The sequence below is a fragment of the Trachurus japonicus genome, chromosome 12, assembly GCF_045865225.1.
Source record: "Trachurus japonicus isolate A0001 chromosome 12, Traja_1.0".
Classification (NCBI taxonomy): Eukaryota; Metazoa; Chordata; class Actinopteri; order Carangiformes; family Carangidae; genus Trachurus; species Trachurus japonicus.
Window position 1 is genome coordinate 1,820,384 of NC_140918.1, and position 19,669 is coordinate 1,840,052.

The following is a 19,669-nucleotide window of genomic DNA, read 5'->3' on the forward strand; positions in this document are numbered from 1 at the left end:
GGATTCATGTGACTTCGTCTGCAGCTCAACACGAAACTGTTCAAATGTCGACTTTATGAATTAACTGTGAATGTAAAAATCTGTTTATTTTAATCAGTTATATCAGTATCAGCCCTGAAGTGATAGGCTGATGTTTTTCTGTAACATTCATAATAATATTAATAATGAAGTGAATATTTTGTGTTTTTTTAATTGTTGGAACTAACCCTATAACCCTAGAGTCAGGAAAACTTTGATCCAGAACATCTGGATTATTCTGATCCTGCAGTTTGGTGGATTCAGGAACAAAATGGGATTTAAAATACATTCAAACTGGTCAAATAAACAACATTTATAACGTAGTTTATATGAATTCATTTATTTATTTGTATTTTACACCTGATTTTTCAACCATTACAGTGATGAAGTAAATAAAGTTAACTTTTGATTATCCCACAGATTAAGAACTTTTCGCCAACTACTGGATATTTAAGTGAAATTTGAAACACATGGAAAAATATTCACAATGTATTTAACTACTGTACTGTAGATGTGCTTTTCTTATTTGTTTCTTATTGGTTCCTTTTAAAACACTCGATCCGATCCAACTGAGCTTTGAACAACTGGGATAAAAGTAAAGATTAAATGATCCTGGATGGAAAAACAAAGGATTTCAAAATCCGGATAATTTTGATCCAGATTAAACCTTTTGAACCTTTTTAAACCTAACCAGAGGATTAAACTGATCTGAGGCCGTAGAATTTAACATAAAACGAGTCAAAGTTCAGAAGCTCTGTGATTTTTCTTCTCCAGGTCCAAAGACTCGTAGGTTAATCGACCTGCACTGCAAAAACTCTAAATCTTACCAAGAATATTTATCTTATTTCTAGTCAAAACTAATCTCATTCTACTTAAAATAAGACTCATCGCATTAAAAAGCAGCTTGTTTTTAGACACTTTTTACTTCTTTCAAGCAGATTTTCACTTAAAATAAGTAGAAAAATCTGACAGTGGAGCAGGTTTTTCTTTCTTATTACAAGCACAAAAAACTTGCTTCACTGGCAGATTTTTCTACTTATTTCAAGTGAAAATTAGTTTGAAACAAGTGAAAATGATCTAAAAACAAGTTAATTTTTAGGTGATGAGTCTTATTTAAAGTGGAAAGAGATTAGTTTTGACTAGAAATGAGACATTTTGACAAGAAATAAGACAAATATTCTTGGAAAGATTTAGAGTTTTTGCAGTGTGCCGGTGTGAGCAACATGAAGACGGGTTTTATTTTTATGTGAAATCATTCAGTAATCAATGTTTTTCTTGTTTTCTGTCCCGTTTTCTGTCAGAACACGGTGATCGACCCGAAGAACGACATATCCTACACCATGTGGAAGGACGTCCCCGTCCCCTTCTACATGTCCGTCTACTTCTTCAACGTCCTCAACCCCAAGGAGATCCTGAAGGGAGAGAAGCCCATGGTGGAGCAGCGAGGGCCGTACGTCTACAGGTAAACACCTCACACCTCACATGATGCACACACACACACACACACCTCACATGATGCATGCACACAGACATATTGTATTTTTTCCTATCAGTAAACTTTGTCCTGCAGACCGACGCGTTGCAAGGCGCTTGTCTCAGTCTCAGTTTGAGCAACACACTGCAAAAACTCCAAATCTTTCCAAGAGTATTTGTCTTATTTCTTGTCAAAATGTCTCATTTCTAGTCAAAACTAATCTCTTTCCACTCACCAACTAAAAATTAACTTGTTTTTAGATCATTTTCACTTGTTTCAAACTAATTTTCACTTGAAATAAGTAGAAAAATCTGCTCCACTATCAGATTTTTCTACTTATTTCAAGTGAAAATCTGCTTGAAAGAAGTAAAAAGTGTCTAAAAACAAGCTACTTTTTAATGTGATGTCGAGTCTCATTTTAGGTACACTGCAAAAACTCAAAATCTTTTCAAGAATATTTGTCTTATTTCTTGTCAGAATGTCTCATTTCTAATCAAAAGTAAACTCTTTCCACTTAAAATAAGACTCATCACCTAAAATCAACTTGTTTTTTGATCATTTTCACTGTTTCAAACAAATTTTCACTTGAAATAAGTAGAAATAAGGAAGAAAAACTTGCTCCACTATCAGATTTTTCTACTTATTTCAAGTGAAAATCTGCTTGAAAGACGTAAAAAGTGTCTAAAGACAAGCTACTTTTTATGTGATGAGTCTCATTTTAGGTAGAATGAGATTTGTTTTGACTAGAAATGACATTTTGACGAGAAATAGGACAAATCTTCTTGGTAAGATTGTGAGTTTTTGCAGTGCAGGATGGTTTTTCTGCATTATTTAACATGTCTGGTGCAGCTCCAGTCCATCTGTTCTTTTTCCTTATGTGACCCGTTAAATGAAACCTCGGTCCGTCCTCCAGTGGATGTAGGTTTTTAGGTTTCGTGGTTTTGGCCGAGCCGAGCTGTGTCTCTGATTGGTTCGTTTTGAGGAACACAATGTGCCCCGCTCACAGTATGTGGGTCACCGTGCATTCATGCTTTAAACTTTTCTCCAGTAACATGGTGGGATGCAATCCAAATACTGTTATGTAACCGCACCATATGTACGGAAACATTACTCAACATAAACCTCAGCTGCATAGGTTGACCTATATTTTTTGAGGGAGAAAAGGTCTTACACTGCAAAAACTCTAAATCTTACCAAGAATATTTGTCTTATTTCTAGTCAAAATAAATCTAATTATACCTAAGATGAGACTCATCACATGAAAAGTAGCTTGTTTTCAGACACTTTTTACTTCTTTCAAGCAGATTTTCACTTGAAAAAAGTAGAAAAATCTGATAGTGGAGCAAGTTTCTTATTACGAGCATAAAAAACTTGCTTTCACTGGCATTTTTTTCTACTTATTTCAATTGAAAATTTGTTTGAAACAAGTGAAATTATCTAAAAACAAGTTAATTTTTAGGTAATGAATCTTGTTTTAAGTGGAAAGAGGTTAGTTTTGACTAGAAATGATGAGAAAAATGATCCTGTACTGCAAAAACTCAAAAACTTACCAAGAATATTTGTCCTATTTCTCGTCAAAATGTCATTTCTAGTCAAAACAAATCTCATTCTACCTAAAATGAGACTCATCACATTAAAAGTAGCTTGTTTTTAGACACTTTTTACGTCTTTCAAGCAGATTTTCACTTGAAATAAGTAGAAAAATCTGATAGTGGAGCAAGTTTCTTATTACAAGCACAAAAAACTTGCTTTCACTGGCAGATTTTTCTACTTATTTCAAGTGAAAATTAGTTTGAAACAAGTGAAAATGATCTAAAAACAAGTTGATTTTTAGTAGTGAGTGGAAAGAGATTACTTTTGACTAGAAATTAGATATTTTGACAAGAAATACGACAAATATTCTTGGAAATATTTAGAGTTTTTGCAGTGTATAGGAACACAGTGATTACATAACTGAGCCTCAGTTCCCCTGTCAGAGGAGACAGATGCAAATAAAGCCAATGCACCTCATGACCTAATATACGACTCGACACACAGACTGTGTGAGGTCAGTGCATAGAAAAGCGTCTGTGTGCAGAGTTTTTATAGCGGAGCTGAGACTCTGCTCGCTGTGTGAGGGCTGTTACATAAAGTCCTGTGGCTTCACAGTCTAAAGGAAAGTCACAGCGAGCTCCTCGTTAAACTGCAAACAGCCTCAGATCCACTGAGTCAGGACCTTCTGCATGTTTGACGATGTAAAACGCAGACTATCGATCGATTCAGGATCCACAGAGTCAGGAAAATCAAGATACACTCAAAAAACTCAAAATCTTACCAAGAATAGTTGGCTTATTTCTAGTCAAAATGTCATTTCTAGTCAAAACAAATCTAATTAAACTTAAAATGAGACTCAAAAAGTCTTTGTTTTTAGACACCTTTTACTTCTTTCAGTCATATTTTCACTTGAAATTTAAAAAAAAAAGTTTTTCTTTCTTATGACAAGCACAAAAAAACTTGCCAACTATGCCATTTTCAGACTAGTCTAGTCCACGATCATTGGTTTTATTCATCAAATTTGGTACAGTAAATCTTATTTCAAAAGATGGGCTACATATAAGTGATGCCATTTCCATAATGTATCACATTAGGCACTAATGGTCAAATTTAAATAATGTATTTACAATATAAAGGTAACAAAAAAATAAATGAGCGGTAGCATGCCATTTTTTAGGTGATGAGTCTTATTTGAAGTGGAAAGAGATTAGTTTTGACTAGAAATGAGACATTTTGACAAGAAATAAGACAAATATTCTTGGAAAGATTTGGAGTTTGAGATTTGAGTGCATAAACTCAGGATCAACAGAGTCAGGATACATAGATCCTGACTTTCTGTAGAACAGGTTTTACAGAAAGTCCAGTTCTTTCCAGAGTCGAGGAAAAGGTTTCTGAATGTTTAATGATGTAAATGCAGGTAAATGCATGACTGTTAAAATCATGGTTAAGAATGAGCGGACTGAAACACATGTTAATTTTAACTTTACAGAATGCATGAGACCAATTAGTGAAAATGTTTCTGGCTTTTCAGAAAGTTAATGGGATAGTCCACCCAAAATTCAAATTTCATTAACTCATTATCTCCTCCCCCTCATGTGGACTAAGGGCTGGGAGAAGTTTCAGAGTCCTCCGTGGCTTCTCTGAGTTACAGGGGGTCTCGGCGTAGCAGTGCATGTCCATATAACGGTTGAGAACGGAGCTCACTTTTCTTCGTAACAAACAGACACACCAAAAAACATCCAAATACCTCCATGCTGCTGGTATGTAATGTCCCTCTTGTATTGAAGCCCCGAAATGAGAAATAGTTCTGAAAAAAATTAAATAAGTCTATATTTTAAACTTGTTTGTAGGAGAAGCTCCCAGTGTCTCAGTTCACTGCTCTGCCTGCATGTGTCAGTGCAAATCTCTCGTGATTTACACTGACACCCAGATCACGGCTCCGCAAATCGCGCGAGATTCCGGCAGAGCAACACTGGGAGCTTCCACTACAATCAAGCTTAAAACATAGACTTATTGTTGTGTTTCTATACACTGCAAAAACTCAAAATCTTTCCAAGAATATTTGTCGTATTTCTTGTCAAAATGTCTCATTTCTAGTCAAAACTGATCTCTTTCCACTTAAAATAAGATTAATTACTTAAAAAATTAACTTGTTTTTAGATAATTTAACTTGTTTCAAACTAATTTTCACTTGAAATAAGTAGAAAAATCTGCCAGTCAAAGCAAGTTTTTTGTGCTTGTAATAAGGAAGAAAAACTTGCTCCACTATCAGATTTTTCTACTTATTTCAAGTGAAAATCTGCTTGAAAGACGTAAAAAGTGTCTAAATACAAGCTGCATTTAATGTGATGAGTCTCATTTTAGGTATAATTAGATTTGTTTTGACTAGAAATGACATTTTGACGAGAAATAGGACAAATATTCTTGGTAAGTTTTTGCAGTGCAGGATCATTTTTCTCATAATTTCTAGTCAAAACTAAACTCTTTCCACTTTAAATAAGACTACCTACTACTACTACATACCTAAAAGATTAACTTGTTTTTAGATCATTTCACTTGTTTCAAACTAATTTTCAATTAGTGAAAGCAAGTTTTTTGTGCTTGTAATAAGAAACTTGCTCCACTATCAGATTTTTCTACTTATTTCAAGTGAAAATATGCTTGAAAGAAGTAAAAAGTGGACTCTGAAACTTCTCCCAGCCCTTAGTCCACATGAGGGTGAGTAGATAATGAGTGAAATTTGAATTTTGGGTGAACTATCCCTTTAATTTTAACTTTGCAGAAAGCACGAGACCAAATTAGTGAAAATGTTTCTGCTTTTCAGAAAGTTAATCAAACCATGTCAAACTGAGCCAATGAGACGGTTTATAGACAGTTCGACACAGGAATCTGGTTTCATATGAACTTCAGCTTGGATTTGGATTTTCATTTGGAATTCGTCACGTATCCATCGTGGTTACACTTCCTGTTTCTATCTTTAAAAAAGTGCAAATTTTATTATATACAATTTTATATACTAGCTATATAATTAAAGCCTTGTCCCAGTCGGCCGTCCTCCTCTGGTCTGTGTTGGAACGGATCGACAGCTGGAATCTGCAGAGAGAGACGAGTGTCAGAGGAAAGTTTCCAACATCTGGTGGATTCGTGGCTGAAAGCTGTGAAGCTGCAGCGAGTCGCTGTCAGTGTGTGTTCCCAATGAAGTTATCAGGCTGAGAAAACACACAGCTTCGATCAAAAACAACAAAACATCCAATTAAATTTAACTTGATGTGTTAACTAAGCAAGAAGAGTGTGTTAGATTCGGGAGAGAGGAAAGTGACTATGCAGCTTTTATTTTGAAAACTGTCACAGATTCTTTAGTTTCTTCACTAATAAAGGGAATGTTTTTTAGTTTTTCCTCTGTTGGTTTGGGAACTTCACCTCAGGCTGCAGGAAGTTCAGATGGTAACGGATTAGAGAGTCAATTATCATCGGATTAAATCTAATTAAAACGATGCTTTGTTAACTAATTGTTATCATAATTAAAAACCTCAGGTTGACCTTTAATAAACGCTGTGTTTGGGTCGTTTGTGGTGCAACAACTGACCAAGAATATTTGTCTTATTTCTAGTCAAAACCAATCTAATTGTGCTTAGAATAAGATACATCACATTAAAAAGCAGCTTGTTTATAGACACTTTTTAAATCTGATAGTGGAGCAAGTTTCTTATTACAAGCACAAAAAACTTGCTTTCACTGGCAGATTTTTCTACTTATTTCAATTGAAAATTTGTTTGAAACAAGTGAAAATGATCTAAAAACAAGTTAATTTTTAGGTATGAGTCTTATTTTAAGTGGAAAGAGGTGAGTTTTGACTAGAAATGATGAGAAAAACGATCCTGCACTGCAAAAACTCAAAAACTTACCAAGAATATTTGTCTTATTTCTTTTCAAAATGTCATTTCTAGTCAAAACAAATCTAATTGTGCTTAGAATAAGACTCGTCACATTAAAAAGCAGCTTGATTTTAGACACTTTTTACTTTTCAAGCATGTTTTCACTTGAAATAAGTAGAAAAATCTGATAGTGGAGCAAGTTTCTTATTACAAGCACAAAAAACTTACTTTCACTGGAAGATTTTTCTACTTATTTCAATTGAAAATTTGTTTGAAACAAGTGAAAATGATCTAAAAACGAGTTAATTTTTAAACCTTTTTTCTCTGTTGGTTTGGGAACTTCACGTCAGGCTGCAGGAAGTTCAGATGGTAACGGATTAGAGAGTCAATTATCATCGGATTGCATCTAATTAAAACGATGCTTTGTTAACTAATTGTTATCGTAATTAAAAACCTCAGGTTGACCTTTAATAAACGCTGTGTTTGGGTCGTTTGTGGTGCAACAACTGACCCAACATGTGACCTGAGTCGGTTTGAGTCACGTTGTTTCTGTTCCTGCTGCTGATTCATCAAACATGCAAACCCAATTTGCAACAATGATAATAATAACATGCTATAATTTTGCAATAGTCCTTAAAAATATGATTCAAACACGACTTGTGACTAATCTGTCTCAGAGGTTCAACATTTATTAGCTGTGATCACTTCCTCAGTGCAGCTCTGCAGGAAACTCTGAATGTAAATCAATAGAAACATGAATAATTGACCACTGTGAACACGACACTGTCATTATTATTATTAAATCTAGTGGATCAACCAATGAGAGTTCATCTGTACGTTAGTTTTAGATCAGGGCCCAGTTGTTTAAAAGTAATCGGATCAGATTCTGGATAAAGGAATTGGATCAAATCTTGAAAATTAGTTGTTTCAAAACAATAATTTCACCTCCCTATAGATAGTTTGTGTAGTTAATAGTCAACCCCTCTGTGTCATAGTGTCTGTCTGTCAGATTACTGCTGGGATCAGTTATCTGCCCTGTTGTCTCTCTGAGGAACAGGCCAAGGCCACGGTCGCTCAGCTGTAGAGTCAGATGATAATCTTTATTCACTATAGCCAGTTGGATGTTAACACATCTCTCCTTTGCTGTCTCGGTCCACCTTTCTAGTACTAAGAATCTGAGTTTTACTGTTTGACCCTTACACTGCAAAAACTCAAAATCTTTCCAAAAATATTCGTCTCATTTCTAGTCAAAACTAATCTCTTTCCACTTTAAATAAGACTCATCACCTAAAAATTAACTTGTTTTTAGATCATTTTCACTTGTTTCAAACTAATTTTCACTTGAAATAAGTAGAAAAATCTGCCAGTGAAAGCAAGTTTTTTGTGCTTGTAATAAGAAAGAAAAACTTGCTCCACTATCAGATTTTTCTACTTATTTCAAGTGAAAATCTCCTTTAAAGAAGTAAAAAGTGTCTAAAAACAAGCTACTTTTTAATGTGATGAGTCTTATTTTAAGTAGAATGAGATTTGTTTTGACTAGAAATGAGACATTTTGACGAGAAATAAGACAAATATTCTTGGTAAGATTTAGATTTTTTGCAGTGTAGAATTGAGGTGGACTCATGCACTTATGTTGTGATGACGAATCTTCTGTTCTCTTCGGCCAAGCCTAAATAAACTCCTTCCGCATAAGACAAACAGGACTCTGGTACTTCATCACCACAAATTCCTCCTTAACAGACCAGATAGACCAGCTTCCTTTTAAAACACTCGATGCGATCCAACTGATCCTTGAACAACTGGGATAAAAGACAGGATGGATTAAATGATCCTGGATGGAGAAATAAAGGATATCAAAATCCGGATAATTTAGATCCAGATTAAACCTTTTGAACCTTTTTAAACCTAACCAGAGGATTAAACTGATCTGAGGCCGTAGGAATTTAACGTAAAATGAGTCAAAGTTCAGAAGCTCCATGATGTTTTCTTCTGCAGGTCCAAAGACTTGTAGGTTAATCGTTGTTTGACTCGGTTGTGCTCACCTGTCGGGCTCGGGCTCCAGGTCATCGCCACCTCTGGGCAGATGTGAGCTGTGATTGGCCAATCAGGGCCTTGGCTTGGATCTCTGTCCTATCAGCAGCGATAACACGGCGGCAGCAGTTATCTCTTTATCACAGTATATGAAGGCTCTCTGGACCTTGAACCGCCGCGTTTTCCTTTTCATGGCTCCTACTGCTGCTGGAGAAGAAAGGTGTGGACTCATGTTGTTGTTGTTGTTGTTGTTGTTGTTGTTTGTCAGGAAGCGCATCCAGAAGGACAACATCACCTTCCACCCCAACTACACGGTGTCCTACAGGGAGTACAGGAGGTACTACTTCGAACCGTCCATGTCCGTGGGCAACGAGTCCGACATCCTCACCATCCCCAACATGCTGGTGCTGGTAAGACCCAGTTTCACTGACCGATAGCCTACCATTAGTCTATTCTAGTCTATTCTATTCTATTCTATCCACAAGTTTCCGAACGTCATCTATGGTCAAAACCGGAAGCCAGTTTTGCCGGTTTGGTGGAATTGTACCTTTACGTTTCCATGGTTTTCAGTCGTTGTCATAGTTGCGGTAAACGCATGGATCTATTAACGCTGGCTTTTAACACGGATGTCGACTTGTGTGATATCCATTGTTAAAAGCTGGTGTGATGATCCATGCGTTTTACAGATTTTCTTTGAAAAAAAAAAAAAAAAAAATCCATGCATTTACCGCGACTACCGAAACCATGGAAACGTAAACATAAAATTCTCCCGGAAGAGCAAAACCGGCAAAACAGGCTTACGTTTTTGACGTTCGGAAAAAGGCGGATTCTAGTGCAGCAGAATCGTTCACTTCTCTCTAGTAGCTAAGGGTCACTCTGTTGGAAAGAGGCGCTGCCCACTCAAAAAATTCAACATGGCCGCCATTTTTCAAGATGGCTTGTAGCTATACCAAAACTGTGTTTCTGTGTTCGATATCATCCGCTTATTCACTCATTCACTCACTCACATCCCTTAGGCTACATTTGTATGATACAGGATAGTGCACTAGCTACACGATGTAGGGGACGACGGGAGGAGAATTCAGACACAACACGGTCATTTTCTGAACGTGTTGCTGTGACGGAAGCAGACGCGCCGAGAATCATGTGAACAAACCAGACACATAAAAATAAAATAAGAAAAACCGACACTTGTGGGAACATTTGAGGATGTGATTCTGTGTGGTTGTGTTTCTGGGACAATAAACTGTTGAAATATCGGAAGTTTGGTTTGGTCGACTACTGTTGTGTGTCCCGACCGTGAGCTGTAACGGCTAGCTTGTGAACGGTGGCTATTAGCTTAGCTCATTTGCTCGTATTTACTACTACATATTCTACTACAGTTTCTTTATCAGATTGATTTAATGCTGCCTGTTATTGTTGGGATGCTTCTGCCCAACTCCTGCTCCTCCAGCGAGGCAAACGGAGTGAAGGCAAATACGTCTGAGGAGTTTACTGCTAAATAACCTCAAGAAATCCTAGCTAACATGCTAATTAGCTTGCTCTTAGCTTGCTCTTCTTCGACTACATCGCATTGTGGGATACATACAGGAGTAGAAAGTAGTGCACATCGCTTGTTCACTCAATTTTGCGGTGCATTGTGGGTGTTTTGTTGTCCACTACATAGCTAGTGGATGAAATTAATCACGGAGAATTCAAACAACACTACAAAATGGCGAACACACACTACATAGGGGGAGATTTACAACACAGCTAGAGTTTCATAGATCATGAGATATTCCATCTAGTTTCACGGTGGCCATCTTGCCATATTGTTGAAATGTGAAACCAATAATAAAATACTTTATTTTAAATAAATAGGTTTTGATAATTACATGCTGATATCAGACATATGAATGAAATGGTGGCCATATTGAACTTTTTGAGTGGCCAGCACCTTTTTTCAAATTTCATGCTTCTTGTTGTTGTGCATCAGGGAGCCTCTGTGATGATGGAGTCGCTGCCGTACCCCGTCCGTCTGCTGATCAGCGCCACGTTCAAGACCTTCAAAGAGGGGCCGTTCCTGACCAAGACGGTGGAGGAGCTGATGTGGGGCTACGACAGCAAACTGGTGGAGTTCCTCAACAAATACCTGCCGGGAACGCTGCCGTCCACCGGGAAGTTCGGCCTCTTCGCTGACGTGAGTGTTTTAAGTAAAACGTTGAAAAAGTTGTAGAGATTTAATGATCTGACTGACGACAGGGAGGGGGGTTAACAGTCTCTCTTCTGATTGGCTGACTGTTTTCTGACCGATCCGATAAAGAATAGAGCAGATTTCAGAATAAAACACTCAGAAAAACCAAATCCTACAAGTTGTTGGATGGTGTTGTCCAGGATCTACCTTTATTCTGAAGGAGCTCTAACACAAACATCTACTTTTATTCTGAAGGAGCTTTAACACAAACATCTACCTTTATTCTGAAGGAGCTTTAACACAAACATCTACCTTTATTCTGAAGGAGCTCTAACACAAACATCTACCTTTATTCTGAAGGAGCTTTAACACAAACATCTACCTTTATTCTGAAGGAGCTTTAACACAAACATCTACCTTTATTCTGAAGGAGCTTTAATACAAACATCTACCTTTATACTGTATGGAGCTTTAACACAAACATCTACTTTTATTCTGAAGGAGCTCTAACAGAAACATCTACCTTTATTCTGAAGGAGCTCTAACAGAAACATCTACCTTTATTCTGAAGGAGCTTTAATACAAACATCTACCTTTATTGTGAAGGAGCTCTAACAGAAACCTCTTCCTCTTCAGTTCAACAACTCCAACACCGGTCTCTTCACCATCTTCACTGGACAGGACGACATCAGGAAGGTTCATAAAGTCGACTCGTGGAACGGTCTGACCAAGGTGAGACTCCTCTGAGCTGTGTTTACATGAGTAACACACACACACACACACACACCTGTATCCGACTGACTGTGTGTGTGTGTTTGTTACCAGCTGAGCAACTGGGCGACTCCTCAGTGTAACATGATCAATGGAACAGCTGGACAGATGTGGCCTCCCTTCATGACCACAGAGTCGACTCTGCCCTTCTACAGCCCTGATGCCTGCAGGTAGCCTACCAGCTCTCTGGCTAAAAGTCAATACGTTGTTTGAATGGGATTTTAGTAAAATACCTCAAATTAGATAGTTTTGTTGTAGGCAGGGCAACTTTATTTATTTATCTAGCACATTTCATACTAAGAGACATAACAAGTCAATGTGCTTTACAGAAAAACAAAACTCTTAACAGTTGGAATTGGAAACATCAAACATACAATTAAAAGCAAAAAAGAAAAAGAATTATATAACGACAGTAATATAAAACACATACATGCTCTCCTATATATAGTAGCTATATTAGTGGTGTCAAACGATTAAAATGTTTTATCAGATTAATGCTAGCCGAAGTTAGCATCGTGCTAGCTCCCCACAACGGCTGGGAATGCTAATGTTTGTACACTGCAAAAACTCAAATATCTCACCAAGAGTATTTGTCTTACTTCTAGTCAAAATGTCATTTCTAATCAAAACAAACCTCATTCTACTTAAAATAAGACTCATCACATTAAAAAGCAGCTTGTTTTTAGACACTTTTTCCTTCTTTCAAGCAGATTTTCACTTGAAATAAGTAGAAAAATCTGATAGTGGAGCAAGTTTTTCTTCCTGATTACAAGCACAAAAAACTTGCTTTCAAAACTTGCTTTGAAAATTTGTTTGAAACAAGTGAAAATGATCTAAAAACAAGTTCATTTTTAGGTGATGAGTCTTATTTTAAGTGGAAAGAGTTTAGTTTTGACTAGAAATGAGACATTTTGACAAGAAATAAGACAAATATTCTTGGAAAGATTTTGAGTTTTTGCAGTGTAGCTGATTTCTGCCTTGACAAAATGTAGTTAACTAACAAATAACTGTAGCTTTGGAAGTATGTAATGTATAGTACAGATATTTATATGCTAATAGCTAAAATAGGGTTAGCGCTGTGATAAACTTCAGCCCTGGATCACTGTTTTGATCCTGATTGATTGATTGATTGGTTGGTTGGTTGGTTGATTGATTGATTGATTGATTGATTGATTGATTGATTGATTGATTGATTGATTGATTGATTGATTGACTGATCGGGTCTCTCCTCAGGTCCATGGAGCTGGTGTACCAGCGTCCCGGGGAGATGAAGGGAATCCCTCTGTTCCGATTCGTCGCTCCAAAGACGCTGTTCGCCAACGGCAGCGACTACGCCCCCAACGAGGGCTTCTGCCCCTGCAGGCAGTCGGGGCTGCTCAACGTCAGCAGCTGCCGCCAGAGTGAGTGACATCATTGATTACCTCATCATCATCATCTTCATCATCGAAGGCTGTTGTTTTATATCAGAGCTGTTCAGTTAACGACTGAGCTCCAGATACAAAGACCAGTTCCTTCCAGTTTTTTTGTTTTTGATGGAAGTGTGAATGTGTCCCAACGCTGTCCTGCTGTCTGGGCATCGCCAGCACCGTTAAGTGTGTTGTTGTGTTGCCACGGAGACGATAAATCCTCAAATATCCTCAACAAACATGACATCAGCAGTTTTGGCCTCACTTCATCTTCATCTTAAATCTGATAGTTGTGCAACAGATCAATAATGACTCTATAAAAAAATAAAAAATAAATGTCAGCGATTTAGTATTTGTGTTGTAATGAATGCCTTTGCTGCTGATTCTAGTCAATATTATGGGATGTCTCCTCTCTAACTCTAAGTGTTTTAAGTCCACCACTGTGACTGATATTGATCAGTGTGTTTGGAGTTTGAGAAACATCAGTAAACTCAGAGACTTTAAACTCATCAGTTTCTGCAGATTCAGGTTTGTCTTGATTATTGATTATTGAGTCTCAAACCACTTTGTCAACCACAAAGAGACACAAAACCTACCTTCCTTCCTTCGCAAAACTACCACAAACGGACTAAAAACAACGACAAATGGACTCAAAACAACACAAAACAAATAAAACTGCTACTAAATATTCACAAAACTATCAGAAAAAGATTAAAAAAGACCAGAAAAAGTTGCAAAATGACCTTGAATAGACACAAATTCGCCAAATCGACCATTATCAAAGGCTCAAAAAACACCAGAGAGAGACTGATAACATCTGTGTATGTGTGTTTGTGTTCTGCAGACTCTCCTGTTTTCATCTCTCACCCTCACTTCTTCAACGGTGACCCTGCTCTGCTGGACACGGTTCAGGGCCTGAGCCCCACGGAGGACGAACACGGCCTCTTCATCGACATCCACCCAGTAAGATCCTCTACACACACACATCACTTCGTCTTTAAACCGCTGTAACTCTGCGATGGTTCAATATAGAGACGAGTCGTTTGTTTCCCTTTAAACCTGAGAATCAACACTTTCTAACGAGCTGCTGTTCGTCCGTGTGAGTCTCTGACTTCAACCAGCGAACGAACATGAAAAAAGTCAGGAAAGATGTGGATACTTTAATTTTCCTCGTGCCTTATTCCATGTGAGTTTGTTTCCAACAACGAAGCCGGTGAGAAATCAATCCATGGAGCGGTGGATAAGGTTATTTATCATCTACCATGTTACCATGTGTATATCTGTGTGTAGTCTTCTCTGTCATCAACAAGAGATTATGGGTTACGGGTTAGCACGTTACGTTTGTTTTGTTTTTCTTTAAACTTTTTTGGAGAAATTTTACCACTTTTTTCGAGAAAATATTTCACTTTTTTTTTTTTTTACTTTTTTTAATAGAAATTTAACCACTTTTTCTAGATTTTTCTTTAACATTTTTTTTTGAGAAATTTTTACCAGTTTCTTCTAGAATTTTTTTTAAAAGTTTTTGAAAATTTTACCACTTTTTTGAGAAATTTTTGGGAAAATATTTAACTTTTTTTTTTTTTTTAAGAATTCTTACCACTTTTTTTGTAGAATTTGTTTTAAAAAAAACTTCTTTATATCACTTTTTCCTAAAAAAGTATTTTTTCCAGAATTCAAATTAGGGCCACTGGCCCTAATTTGAACATATACATTGACTAAAAAAGTAATGTTCTTCAGTCTCCGAACAAATAGGCTATTTGTGTGGCGGTGTCGCCATGGAGACGAGAGCTGGGACACCGGGTTGGAGGCTCTGATCTTACGAGGTTGGTTTTCAACCAAGAGACGCTCCATTCTCCCTGGAACTAGTTACTAGTCATTGGTTTAACCAGCACTAGGACTCTGGAGCTGGAGACAAGGGACACATGGAGCTGAGTTAAGGTGGAAATAGAGCTGAGTTAAGGTGGAAATCCTCTTTAATGAATCTCTAACCAACGAATCTGTGTCGTATTTAGTGAAACTTTTGTTTTTCCGTATGAAGTTTTGTCTTATGAAGAAACAGAAGAGTCTCAGCCTGAGTCTTTATCCTGTGTTATATCACAATGTTGGAGTCAAGATCTTCGGTTCAGTTCAGTTCCACTCCCAAATACTTAAAAACCAGAGACAGAAAATCCTCCTTACATAAGTCCTGGCTCCTGGTCTCCCTCTCCTCTCCTCCTCTTGTGTTTACGGTAATCGTTTCCCCCCCTCACTGTAATTTTCTCTTTGCTTTTAATTTTCTGTGACTTCGTCTCCCCAGAGGCACGAACGCGTTGTTCCTCCTCATTTTCACATTTTGACATCACAGAACAAAGAAGCTCGTCCAGCCACTTTGTCCTCGAGCGCCTCCGGTAGAGAGAAACCAGTTCAGGCCAGATCTTTTTATTTTTTATTTCAACATCGTGTGTGTGTGTGTGTGTGTGTGTGTGTGTGTGTGTGTGTGTGTGTGTGTGTGTGTGTGTGTGTGTGTGTGTGTGTGTGTGTGTGTGTGTGTGTGTGTGTGTGTGTGTGTGTGTGTGTGTGTGTGTGTGTGTGTGTGTGTGTGTGTGTGTGTGTGTGTGTGTGTGTGTGTGTGTGTGTGTGTGTGTGTGTGTGTGTGTGTGTGTGTGTGTAATGTGATCACACAGTTGATTCAGCTCATCTCAGAAACAGTTTAAGGTGAGACACTACAGGCAAAAACACAGTTGTTTAATGCACTGATCAATTTTGAGATTTTTGGCTATTTTTCTTATGTCTTCTTTAAGAAAAGTTGAAATAAATGATAGAAAATCCACATTAAGGTTTTTATTTTACTTAATTTTGTCTCTTTCGTCTTCGACTAATCATAAAAGTGGGATTTACAGTCCAAGTCTTTAAAGGCCGTTTTCTCAGAAAGAGTTTTTCAGACTCAGACTCCTCTCTAGAAATCTCCACTTCAGCAGCACTTACAGACACCAAACCTTCCACTTTGATCCCTTTCTATATTCTGAAGGTTTTTACAGAGGGGATTGTTGATATATCATTCACAGCCTCATTTATACAACATTTTATTACTAAAAACATGGAGACATTTGATGTTTTAGGGCTGGTGACAGTATTTCCTCATTTACAAAGTGATGAAAAGAGATATCCACAATCCTCCTCTGTAAAAACTTCTGACTCTAATATGTCAACAAAATAAAACAAAGTAGCTTTATCCATTGTTCAGATTTCTGTTCTGGAAAGGAAATGTATGCAAATTAGTGCATATTCAATAAGATATAGCCTCATTAACATATTTAAACTAAAATACATTTTACAAAACTTGTGATACAAAACATATTTGTCATAAACTTGGGAAGTTTCAAGGTGATATGTGTTAGAATTTTTACCCTATTCACCTGCAGCCTTTCACCTGACCCTGATCCTGTGTTTACACCAGAGACACAACACAGAGTGTGTAAGTCCACCGTGTGTAATCAGTGTGTGTGTGTGTGTGTGTGTGTGTGTGTGAGATGGCCTCTGTCCTGATGACCCGATGCCCCTGAACGCCACTTACCCAGCATCCTCCGTTATATCACAGATTATCAGACGACCGATCAGTTTATCGGCAGCTTCATGTTTCTGTCTCGTAAACTCATTAACTGTAATTGGGATCAACTGATAAACTGGTCAGTTTTCTCTGTTTGTCAAACATCGTATAATCACGTTAGGTAAGAATTATCTTTATGGTTCAATTATTATAGAACAATAACAATCCCAATGAATGTACCATATCATATCTATATTATGTAAAGATATAATAATATTATGTTCTTTGAAGGGATAGTTCAATATTTTGTCAAATTGGCCCATCACCATAATCCCTATAGTCGTAGCAGTAGGTTCGTTACCTTTAATTGTCGGTGCAAGCTGTTTTTAGAACGGCGGAGCAGAGCCGCGAGCTGCTCAGAGCTACGCTACGGAGGCTCATTATGGGATTTCTTGGTTTCCCTCATCAAACTCATCAAATACACAATCCAACAACTCCACAACGCTCTGGTGGACAAGTTGTGAGCTGCACATTCACCACGCTATGAGATAATAACACAACGTTACCACACAGAGTTGTTTTAGAGGGAAATTCAGAGACTGTTGATGAAAAACTGTCCCTGAAGGCAACGTGCATCAGTGGTTTTGCATGAATTTCCCTCTAAAACAACTCTGTGTGGTAACGTTGTGTTATTATCTCATGGCGTGGTGAATGTGCAGCTCACAACTTGTCCACCAGAGCGTTGTGGAGTTGTTGGATTGTGTATTTGATGAGTTTGATGAGGGAAACCAAGAAATCCCATAATGAGCCTCCGTAGCGTAGCTCTGAGCAGCTCACGGCTCTGCTCCGCCGTTCTAAAAATACCTTGCAATTTGCCAAAATGTTGAACTATCCCTTTAAGCGTTCAAAGTCAGTAACAGATGTAATCAGTGACTGATCAGTGTTGACGTGACCTTTTCTCTCTGCGTTAAGTCAAAACAGAAACTCTGTTAGGAAAACTCTTCATAATTTATGGATATTGATTGATTTATTACTCTGAGATCTGATCCAGAATGAAGAAGTTTAGACATGAAACAATAAGAACGACGACAAAACATCTGCAGGAGAAGAAAAACAAAAGAAGTGAAGACACAATATGTCTTTTAAAACAGCTGTTTAACAGCTGGACGCCTCTGAACTCTACTGGAAATAAAACAATACAGACGTCTGAGGAAGTTCAGTCAAATACACAGTGATGTTTAGGCCACGCCTCCCTCATTAACATCATCTTATTAAATTAAATTAAATTACATTAAATTAAGAAACTGAACTTTTTCTTTTCTACTCATATACAGTATTTATTGTTTTTTGTATTTATACATTAACATCCAACACTTTGAACATTTTGAACATACGGCAGTAATAAAAATGATCATGATAATATTAATAACACTTAAAAGGACAACACAATTTAAAAATAAATTAATAAGATAAAATAAACCCCATTAATTGGTCAATAAATTACTGTGCAAAGGATATTAAATAAAAACATATAATAAAAGGAGCTATCTGTAAGAAATGAATGGCAAATAGTCGTAAAATCATCCTAATATGTCACCAATATTAATATGACAGCGACAACAATATATACAGCCAGAATATTCACATTTAAAATATAGTTTTACAGCTCGCTAATCATGTTTATGCCGGTGCCGTCGACCAATCACAGAGTCAGAAGCGTTTCAGCATCATAAGAATAAAAGAATAAGAATAAAAACCAAACAAAAAGCCGGTGTTCTTAGTGCAGGGTTCGAGGAACGGAGCTGTTAAAGGGTTAAAGTTCGTTTTCCTGGTAAATGATGAAGCGACAGGAAATGTCCCTTTAAATCAAATGAACTCGATGAACAAGAGGTTTTACTGCTGCAGCCACACAATAAAAAGCTTCATATAAGATGATGATGATGATGGTTTCATAATGAACCAACACAGGTTGTTGTGTAACAATAAACCAACCAACCATTGTGTAACGCTGCCAGTGTGTGTGTGTGTGTGTGTGTGTGTGTGTGTGTGTGATAAGCTAATTGGAAATTGGTCTATTTCTGCGTAACGGTGAGACGAGGGCTGTTAGAGACGTTCAACAGCTCCAATAAAAAGCGATGAGATAAGGAGAAGAGATTCTGTTCCAGTTTGATACAGAGTTAAAGAGTTAATGATTAAAGGAAATTAATTTGGCATCAGATTGAATAACGCTGAAGGACTTCACTGTCCAACGAATTGAGTCACATCACCTGGACACCTACAGTACAGTATGACTGGTCTGGTTATTAGTTTGAATGGGAATATTCTTTTTCTTTTCAGACAGTTTATTGTTAAACGTGTTTTAAAGCCCCAGTGTGTAACTTATTTGTCTTTTTATGATCAAAAATCAAACCTGTCTTTCATAAATCCGTATTCCACTGAAGGTGAATCACAGCTGCATCCAAAGTAAAGCTTTCTGGTTCCTTAGAATGAGTTGTTACAAGTCGTTACAAACACATACGTAAGAACCGAACATAGACGCTTGTTTATCCTGTTACATGCAGCGTCTGTTGTCTGCCTGACGTCTGCCCCATTTCACCTGAATGCAACATCAAGAATACGTTCAGATATGCAACCGCACCGCTAGATGGGGGGATTCCTACATACTGGGGCTTTATAAATCTCTCTGCTTTGAGTTAATATTCAGTTTAACTTGGTTTTAACACCAAAACAAAGTCAGAATCTGGTCTGAAGCTCATGTACGGAAGCGTAGCCTATTGCATTCATTGAAAAAAAAAAAAAAAACACTGTTTTTTTCTGAGTAATTCAATAATTTTTCCTGTTTTTCAGAGTAATTTTTTTCCG

General features: G+C 37.3%; 1 protein-coding gene across 7 annotated transcripts in view; it reads left to right on the plus strand.

Annotated features, from left to right (window-relative positions):
• The window catches only part of scarb1 (scavenger receptor class B, member 1), a 40,816-nt gene that overhangs the window by 4,284 nt on the left and 16,863 nt on the right, over positions 1–19,669 (plus strand). For all 7 annotated transcript variants that reach the window (XM_085792560.1, XM_085792561.1, XM_085792556.1 and 4 more), the window contains exons 2-8: positions 1,320–1,480; positions 9,200–9,341; positions 10,907–11,110; positions 11,741–11,836; positions 11,930–12,045; positions 13,109–13,275; positions 14,126–14,244. In XM_085792560.1, the coding sequence (XP_085648686.1) occupies positions 1,320–1,480; positions 9,200–9,341; positions 10,907–11,110; positions 11,741–11,836; positions 11,930–12,045; positions 13,109–13,275; positions 14,126–14,244 (1,005 nt within the window). The remainder of the gene's footprint in view (positions 1–1,319; positions 1,481–9,199; positions 9,342–10,906; positions 11,111–11,740; positions 11,837–11,929; positions 12,046–13,108; positions 13,276–14,125; positions 14,245–19,669) is intronic.